The following is a 10,135-nucleotide window of genomic DNA, read 5'->3' as shown; positions in this document are numbered from 1 at the left end:
TTCATTTTTTTTTTTTTTTTTTAATTGTGATTCTTCAAAGCAATCAGGAGTACATACTGCAACATGATGCAAAAGGACACGTTCCTTTTCCTTTTCAGTTTTTTTTTCTTTGAAAATAAAAATAAAAAAATGAACTCAATTATTCATTTAAGAACGGACACCTGTGATAACTGTACAGACCCACTCGTGTTAAGTGTGCTTTAGACGCTTACAACCATGGAATGAGGCAACACAAACAGTATGTACAGTCAGAAAGGAGGGAGGGGGAGCTGGAAGTGTTTTCTAGGTGCATTTCTGCTTAATGAGATTAAAAAGAAAAGAAAAGAAATAAATAAAAAAAAAGTAAAAAGGTTTAGGCCTGTTTTTCCTGTCTGACAGACTAAAGTGCCAACTGGCCCTTTATTTACAACATTGCACATTTTACATATTAACTGTGTGTGTGTGTGTGTGTGTGTGTGAAAGGGGAGGTCACAGAATATTTTCTTTATATTGCACTTCAGTGTGCGTAGGGAAGATTCAAATTACAAACAAACAAAACCAACTTACAAAACGTCAAATTCAAATGAAGGAGAAAACAAAACAAATGAAACTATAAATACAAATTATTTCCATTGTAACATAATTTCCAGCTGTTGTCCTCTGACTCGGGTGTGGTTTTCTGTTCTTGCGCCCTATGTGGCAACCCTGAGAGAAAATACAATTGCATTTCAGGTCATTTTTAGTACGCTGATCATTTTCGAAGTGGACTTTATTGTACAGGGAGCACCATAACGCTGCAGGGACCCTCTCCAGTCGCTCCAGTGCACACAATCTGGAAGGTGATGAGGTCTTCTGAACACGCCAAGCATGAAATCAGCCTAAACTTATTGAGCTAAGCGAATTTTAAGGTGAGATGTTCTAATGGAAGGGGATACAGTAGTCATACCGTAAGGCCTGTGTCGACTGAACCCAAAGTCAGCTGTGTTGGCTGCTGCATCTTAAGCACATGCTTCAGCACGACTTTACTGTGGCCAAAATGTGGCTCAAAAAGTATATATTTACTGTAAACTGTTTAGGCCATAAACACATCAGCAATTGATACTTGTAGGATTGATATGCTACATATAACATGCACACTAATGGTGAGGGGCTTGGGGGAGTCAGAAAAAAAAATTACTTGGAATTAAATATCTTTGGAAGAAAAATGGTCATGGCATTTAGCTTTTAAAAAGCTTAAAATTAACTTAATAATGTAAATGATCTGGAAAAGGTGGTACATTGAAGTTTCAGTGTGTATACAATTTTTTACACATGAATATATCTTCGCTGTCTTGTCAAAACTTTGTATCCTCACTTTACCCATTTCTTACCTTTTTTTTTTAATGTATATTTATGTATCCAATTAACTTAATCTTAATATTTTTGGTCTGTGGGAGGAAACCAATGCAGACCCAGATAGGGAATTGAACCCAAGACCACAGCACTTTTTTTTTAAACATAAACTAGGAGGTCTGTTTAATTCTGTATCCAAGTTTCATGATAAATGGATGAAAGGTTTGTTTATGCTCTTATTATGTATGAACATATCGATGTCTGTATCAAATAATACTAGGCTGTAGTTATTATGTAGCAGGGCTGCATTTCTCAGCTGCTGTCTTCATAGAAGGCAGTTCTAAAGTGAAGAACTCTTCCTAAACGGCTGAGAAAAGCAGCCGATGTTCAGAGCGATTTCGAGGACACAACTGTTGTATTTTCCATGACCTTTGTTATCCATAATTCTATGCAGAAATATGACGCAAGGGAAAACAGCACCACCAAATTCAATTATGTCCAAATATAAATTTTGATGAAAGGAACAAATATACATAAACATTTATAATCTTTTAACATACAAAATTTAAAAAGTCTCGTATAAACAATAGCTGCACACCAAAGCTTAGATTGTGGCTTAAGTTAACAGCATTTCCCGACTGCGTTGTATAGAAAAGACTGTCCCAAAATAAAGGACCCGTCTTATACAGCTTATGTTTGGAACCATTTTAAGGACCCAACTGATGTATCCTTCCAAACTCTGGGAAGGAAAAACCTGGGGGGAAATGGTGGAAATAATTCATTTTATATTTCAATTCCTTGACAAACTTGCAAATTGCAATCGAAAAAGCTGCAGTTGCATGCATATGACCAATTGGTTACTGAGAATAGGACACAGGGTCATAGGACAATACAGTTGAGGAACCACCTAACTCAACACCTAACTCAAAAAAATAGAGATAACTTTAAAATGATGAGTTTCTTTGATTTTACCAAATTGCACACCTCTGGAATATAATCAAGAGGAAGACGGATGATCACAAGCCATCAAACCAAGCTGAAGTGCTTGTATTTTTGCACCAGGAGTAAAGGCATAAAGTTATCCAAAAGCAGTGTGTAAGACTGGTGGAGGAGAACATGATGCCAAGATGCATTAAAAACTGTGATTAAAAAACAGGATTATTCCACCAAATATTGATTTTTGAACTCTCAAAACTTTAGCGTCTTTTTTGTTATTTCAGCCATTTCTCATTTTCTGCAAATAAATGCTCTAAATGAAAATATTTTTATTTGGAATTTGGGAGAAATTTTGTTCGTAGTTTATTGAATAAACAGTGTTCATTGTACTTAAACATAAACCTATAAATAGCAAAATCAGAGAAACTGATTGAGAAACTGAAGTGGTCTCTTAACGTTTTTCAGAGCTGTATGTTTTCAAGGAATATGTTTACAAAGTGAACAAATGCAAAAAAAAAAAAAAAAATTCAATGTTCACTTCCACTAAAATTTCTTAGTTTTTTGGAAGACGCAAAGTTTTCACCTGACAGCGCTGATGTGCTACACCAACACGATTACTGCCAGTATTAAATAAACTGAAGGACAAAATTGTGTCGATATATTTTATTCATGTGGAAAAAGCACAGAAATTCATTGCATCCCATTTTCCAGTGTATGCCATGCTTACGGATCTTTGTCTTCCGAGGATAATAACGTTACACAATAGCATTCTCTCACCATCCTCACGTCCTCAGTCATCCACCGAGAAGATGACATCCACAAAAGTGGGAAGACAGAGCGTTAAAAAAACACACTTGTTTCTTTTTTTTTAAGGCAAGTGGTGGTGACCAATACGTCAGCAGGCCTCTTGCCCCACACACACTTCTCTCACAATGAACTCAGTACTACAGTTTCCTGGAATTAGTGCTTTCGCAGTTCTTATAAACGTCAGCTGTGGGAATGTACTCATGTCTTCATTGCGTGTAGATAAAAAAAAATACAGGGCGTATGTATGGGGAAGCAAGCTACTTACACAGCATGATTCAGTTCGCAGAGATTTATGCAGTGCATGCATGCATTGTAAACAGGTTTGTGTGTGTGTGCATGTGTGTAAGTATGTCAGGGAAAAAAACCAAAAACAAAAACAAAAAACCTTGTAAGCAGCGTAACGGGCCAGCTTCATGACCTCAGCCTGCTTAGATTTAGATCTTATCTCATTTCTGCACACTTTTTAAAATGTAAGTGTAATACAAATGGTTCTTTGATTGATTCCATTAAAGAAGAACCACTTTAGGTGTTTTTAAAGAAGATGTGAGTGTGTAGAATTTTTTTAGGAGACTAAAGAGACTCATTTCTAATTTTAAAGTTGATGTAAAGGATGGTTCTTCACCCATTTAAAGATTAAAAAATGTGGTTCTTCTATGGCATCGCTCAAGGAACCATTTAAAGCTCCTTTATTTTTTAGCATTTTAACAGTTTCTCACAAAAGTGAACTCACCTCTTACATTTATGTAAACGTCAACAGCTGTATGTTGAATTATTTTAAGGGCACAGCAAGTTTACACTGTTATATTGTAGCTGAACACTGACTACTTTACACTGTATCAAACTGTTGTATCATCAGTGTTGCCCCATGAAAAGATATAATAAAATATTTACAAAAATGTGAGGGGTCTACTTGTGTTAGAAGGCGGTTACACATTTTTGAGTGGCTTTGGGCCCAGTATTTGATGACACTTAATTAAACTAAATTCCAAAAGTTGGTGCGTTACATTAAATTCTAATTTAAATTTGATTTATTATTATATAACAGTAACAGCATTCTGTATGGGGGTTCTTATCCTGTTGGGAAGGAAGGCAGTAATGATTTGGGGGGGGATCTAGATCAAGGCTGCCCAAAATGGCTTAAAGAACCAACATGAATGTTTCCTTATCTGTAAAGGAAAAAATAAAAAATTATAACCAGAAACATAATGGTTTAGAACTAAATAGCATTAAAATAAGCACTGTATTTACCAAAGAACCCTGGAAGAACCATTTTTAAGGATTTGGTAAGTTTAATTTACTGATTTTCTTTGTATAATGCATTTAAAATGTACATAAAAAAAGCATCAAGATGTAGTGTAATGTAAGATATTTTTTACTTTTAAATGTAGTTTAGAATATACTTTTCTAAGTATATTGTGTATTGTTTTGTCTTTTTGGCCTTTTCCCTTCTGAAGACAAAGTATTTGGGCATCTTTGATCTGGATTCAACTCCAATCAACCCTGTATAAGAATTCGCTTTGAGAACTGGGTTCAGTCTAGACACTATAAATCTGGCTCAGATGTCAGATTACAGAAAAATGTATTGGTCACCACACTGCATTCCCTACCACACGCGCACACACACTCACACTGAAACACACATTCATTCATTCACTCAAAAACACACAGATCAGACACAGGCATTCCCTTGCTGAAAACCAGGGGCCACAGGAAACACAACATCCCCACCGGTGCGCCGGTACTACATCTACCACAAGACTATATCTTACAGCAGTAAAATCAGTTTTTTTTTTCCAAAAGTAGTTTTTTTTAAACAAAGTTATACATTATCTTTATAAATATTTCTGTGCTGTTGTGCCCTCTATCAATATAAATAGCAAAATATAGTGTCATATTTCCTATACCCAGTTGTATCCCTTTTACAGTTTACACTAATTAAAGCATCTGTTGACTTGTTCTGAAAGTTCTGTTTTAGAAACGTAGCTACATGTACAGTTTAACAATTTCAAACTAGAAATCTTTAAGGAGACGCTCGAATGGCGCGGGGAAATGGTGATGAGGGGGAAAAAAATAATAAATACGAAAGCAATGTCTGAATAATAGGAGAGAGATGGAGTGTGACGAGGGGAAGTGCATAGATCCCAGAGCGGGTGAGATGTGGAGCGCTGTGGAGTGAAAAAGAGAGAGCGAAAGAGAGAGAGAGAGAGAGAGGGAGGGAGGGAAACGCAGACCTGCAGGGGCAGGGCAAGCTGATATCGTTAGGACGATTTCCTCTGGGAGGCTGCGGCGGTGTAAAACTCCTCCATCTTGCGGTGTCCTGACCTGCGCGCTCCGTCCTTCCCTGTCGGAAAATTCCAGCCGAAAATGAGCCGCGAACGGAAACAAGCTGAAGTTCCTCAACGCGCTGGATGGATTATTTTCTCGATTCGTAAAACTACTAAACCAATAAATATACAAACAGTCCTTTTTATCGAGGCCAAAAATGTTTCCAACACTTTGTGGTGTACATTCAGGAACATTCATATTGAAAGTGAAAAACAAAACAGACATAAACAAACAAACAATAAAACAAAACGAAAAAATAAAAGAGTCTTCACTATAATTATCAACAATAAACATTACCATAATAATTTATCATATGTTACAAATTATGCCTATGTGTTGTTTTTGTTGTATTTTTGTTGTTGTTTTTTTTGTTCTTTTTTGTTGTTTTTTTTTCTTGCAGTCCAAGGTCCCTGGCAGGGCAGTATATTCCTTATAGCTTCTCTTTGGAGGGAATCCAGATATAAGGTCCAGACTGCTCCTCTATCACCATCTTACATTGAGTGTAAATGTCCTCCAATGTGTCTGCTTGCACCAACGCTACAAGGCAAAGAAGGGAGAAAAGAAACAATAAAAGAGTTTCATTAGATCACTCATATGCGCATTATTGTTTCATTATTATTCCACAGGCTTTTATTAACCTTCCACCGCAAGAGATAGCACACCCTCACAATAGCTAAATAGCTAACTTTCGCTGCGAGGGTTTAATGGGCCATTAGACACTTTTATTAAGCAGTGTATGTCACATCTTCCCTGCCTTTATATGACGTACTCGTGTAATTAAGGCGCAAACAGGAGATTATGCATTTTACCTGCCAACTGGGATCTTGGAGATTAATAGAGTGCGAGAGTGTGTTCTTTGTACAAATCCTTTCTATTAAAAAGGCATTTTCCTTCATTAAAAATATTCAGCACTAAACAGCGTCTCCGAGCAACACACCGCCTCGTTATCTTCGCTGCTGAGCGCACACCTGCCTCCCCAGTTCTGAGTGCTCATTAATCATTAGGTGCTGAGGTTGTCCATAGATGACCTTACTGTAAGTACACTGCTCTGAGTCTGCACTGATCCATAATTCATGAGCCATGTGGTCATGTGAGCCTTGGTTAAGCGCAGTGGCTCGCTCGATCTCAGCGCAGAACAACAGCCTGCTCCAGGTTAACCCCTGAGGCCATTTGTATGTTAATAGGAAACTCGTACAGTAGATGCAGATGAGGTGTTCTCCAGCAAACTGTCTGAAAAGCATGGCAGGTGTAGCTCCTCTTTCTCCTCCGGCTGAATGGTTTCGGCAGGCGAGACAGTTACCTGTGAAGTACTCCCCGAACTCCTGCTCCAGCTTCATGGCACGGTCGAACGTCTTCTTGGCCTGCTCCTCCGTCAACCTCTTGTTCATCTCCCTGCAAACGAAAAGAGAAAAAGAAACAGATTTGTGAGCTTGCGGTACGAGCCAAATGGGTGTAAAATGTGTAAAACACGCATGAGAGAAAAATTAGACTGGCTTACATTAAAGATTCAATGGATCTAGGCTTTATAAAGATGGCAATAGGGTAGAGTTGTGCTACTTGTAGTCGTTTTATGGCGTTTCCAGATACGTCAAGTATGCAGTGCTTCCCCTGCAAAAGCAAAAAAAAAAAAAAAGCAAAAAAAGAAAGAAAGAAATGTGTTTAATATATATAATAGCTCAGGAGAATTGCAATTAAAAGTGTGTTCATTGTTCATCCATTCATAGTTTGGATCCCTTGGTCCAGAACAATCAAGAATAGTATAGTACGGCACGGTGGCTTAGTGGTTAGCACGTTTGCCTCCCAGCACTGGGTTCTTGGGTTCACTGGGGTCCCTATCTGGGTGGAGTTTCCATGTTCTCCCCGTGTCTGAGTGGGTTTCCTCCGGGGACTCCAGTTTCCTCCCACAATCCAAAAACATGGAGATCCGCTAAATTGGATACTCTAAATTGCCCAAAAAATAGAATACTCTAAATTGATCTGGTGTGTATGTGTGTGTGTAAATGTCTGTATGTATGTATGACTGTGCCCAGATATAGATTGGCACTCTGTCCTGGGTAAATGCTGTAGTGCCTGATGCTGTCCTCCAGGTGGACAGTCGTTTCCGGTTGAGAGTACGCTGCACACTATTGGCTGCCGCTTCTCACCGGTGTGTGGATGAGTGTCGATGTGTAATGTGCTTGTGTGTAAAACGTGTAAATTGTAAAGCGTCCTTGGGTTTCTAGAAAGGCGCTATATAAGTTTAACTTCATTCATTCATCAGTGTATCTTGTGATAAAAAAAAATTAAAATATTTAAACAGTGATTTTTAAACACACTTTAGATATTTAAAGCTCGTTCTGATCAAAGCTGACAAAGTATGAACCAAAGTATAAGTATAAACACACCCTAAAAGTCAACAAAGATGACCTTATTAGTTCATATCCCGTGGCACAATAAGCATAATAAATCATAATTCATGTTATATGATTAAATACTAAATATATAAATAATAATTTTTATGACGATTATTTTATAATTACATTGACCTTAAAAGCAGGACTGAGGAGTCGTCCACATTGCGAGACAAATACATCCAAATCTGGATGCATCTCTCCATTGCTCTCTTTTTATATACTCACCCTTTCAGCCACGTATTTGACTGACTGGACGCTGGTTCCGTACAGGTTGTCGTTGTACTGTCCGGCCTCGATGAACTTGTGCTCTTGGATGTCCTTCTCCATCTGCTCTCGCGAGGTTACAAAGTGATAATCTCGCCCGTCCACTTCGTAGTCCCGCTTTGCTCTTGTGGTATCTAAATTATGAAAGACAAAAGAGGTTCAGATTATACATTTTAGAATTTAACATATTACATTTAACATATACTTATTATATAGAACCCCAATGTTCGAATACTTTTGCTTACAAGAACAATGGGTGGATTCAGATAAAGGGTTTTAAATTTTGAATTTATATGTGTTAGATCCTGATTTGAATGCATGGAAATAAAAGCTGAAATGTTCTTCTTTTGTTTCTTTATTATCTTTTAATGTAAAACCCAAATGGTTTCAGTCTACAGCAGAAATAAAGGGATCAGCCAAACTATTTCAATAGTTTTGGAGGGAACTGTAAGTAATACAGTCTCACTCTCCACTACCAATTACATCAAAGTTTACAGGAACTCTCACTTCCACTGTTGCTGGGGCAGTTTTACAGGAGAGAGCAAAAAACTTCAAAACCTTTAATGGAAGTCAATGTAAAAAAAGAGTTTATTTCAAGTCATTTTGAAGTATTTCTATTAGTCTGTTCGTCAATAAATTTTAGTACATTTCTATTAGTCTGTTCAAATGATGTAGTAAACAAATATTTTGCAAAAATTGAGATACTTGTTTTTCATTGTATGGTATGCACTGCCTGGCCAAAAAAAACAAGACTCGCCACCTGGATCTAACTAAACAAATGGTCTGGGCTTGATGCTGCAGTTGGTCAGGTCTAGGTTCAGCAACAGTATGTGCTCAAAGTATAAGGTCAGCTGACTAGGGAGCACAAGATCATTTTTACACATGGATTGTTCACCACAGAGTCCAGACCTTAACCTCATTGAGAATCTTTGGGATGTGCTGGATGGAGAAGAACTGCTTTGTGCAGTGGTCAGACTCTCCTATCATCAATGCTGCTGCAAGATCTTGGTGAAACATTAATGCAACACTGGATTGAAATAAATATTGTGACATTGCAGAAGCTTATCGAAACAATGTCACAGTGAATACGTGCTGCAATCAAAGCTGAAGGCGGGCCAACAAAATATTTGAGTGTGTGACCTTTTTTTATTTTTTGGCCAGGCAGTGTATTAGACCTATGTAACACTCATTTATAAGTTGTCTGACCAGAGGAGGATGGGTTCTCTCTTATATATTAGCCCTATAATTGAACACAGAGCACCGGTTCCTCCCAGGTTTGAGGTTTTGAGTTTTTTCTTGGGGTTCTATATTTATTGTTTATGTTCATTGTTTTATCTAATTATCTGTACTTCTACCATATTTCTGTAAAGCTGCTTTTGCAAAAAGCACTAAATAAATAAATAAATAAATAAATTGGATTTTATCTGACATATAATCATATCAAAAGTGTGTAACTAAATGAACAGCACCACTATTAAAACTAACATGTTTGATGCTGGTCATTATTTTCAGTAGGGGAAATGCACTAGACTCAAGCTAGAATCTATATTTGTACACCTACGTGGGAACAACACTCTGAAAGGAGGGTGATAAAAACCTATGCTATACAAGCATCAATAAACTTCCTGTTTATTGATGCCTTCATTTCTCACTTACCGGTTTGCCCTGAACTGTTATCCGCTTTCAAACGATGTTAAAAAACGAACAACAATGATTAAAACAAAAGCATGCAAAGGACAAAAAAACAGCACACAACAGGTGATAAAACTGAGGAGAAAAAATAAACAAACTGTAACCAAACCACAAGCATCGACCTCAACTAAAACCAGGAAATTATATAATATGCAAGCATAATAGATATGAATCATAGTGTTCTGTAATGATATGTTGCTTAGAAGTAATAGGATTGTAATGCAATTGGTAAAATGTAAAAATGCATTGTGATTCACCCGTACAATTAGAACACACTATTGCTGCCTGTTAGTTCATCAGCAGAGCTTTAAGCTAATCAAAGCTTCAGTAGCTTCAATAAAATGAGGTCACAATGAGAAAGACAAACACAGCACGAGTGAACAGAACAGAAATGGAGCAGCTGAGAA

The 10,135-nt window shown here is 37.3% G+C and overlaps 1 protein-coding gene across 30 annotated transcripts in view; it reads right to left on the bottom strand.

The window, feature by feature from the left end:
• Window positions 1-2,895: 2,895 nt before the first annotated feature.
• Window positions 2,896-10,135, bottom strand: part of dlg2 (discs, large homolog 2 (Drosophila)) — a 440,002-nt gene continuing 432,762 nt past the window's right edge. For 22 of the 30 annotated variants that reach the window (XM_049468833.1, XM_049468837.1, XM_049468835.1 and 19 more), the window contains 5 exons: window positions 9,693-9,716; window positions 7,998-8,170; window positions 6,878-6,987; window positions 6,680-6,771; window positions 2,896-5,916 (listed from right to left, as the gene is read on the bottom strand). In XM_049468833.1, coding sequence (XP_049324790.1) covers window positions 5,810-5,916; window positions 6,680-6,771; window positions 6,878-6,987; window positions 7,998-8,170; window positions 9,693-9,716 — 506 coding nt within the window. In that variant the 3' untranslated portion in view covers window positions 2,896-5,809. The remainder of the gene's footprint in view (window positions 5,917-6,679; window positions 6,772-6,877; window positions 6,988-7,997; window positions 8,171-9,692; window positions 9,717-10,135) is intronic. The other 8 variants (XM_049468840.1, XM_049468834.1, XM_049468845.1 and 5 more) reach the window with 1 other exon arrangement.

This window comes from Astyanax mexicanus, chromosome 20, assembly GCF_023375975.1.
Source record: "Astyanax mexicanus isolate ESR-SI-001 chromosome 20, AstMex3_surface, whole genome shotgun sequence".
Classification (NCBI taxonomy): Eukaryota; Metazoa; Chordata; class Actinopteri; order Characiformes; family Acestrorhamphidae; genus Astyanax; species Astyanax mexicanus.
This window is presented reverse-complemented; position numbering and strand designations above follow the sequence as displayed.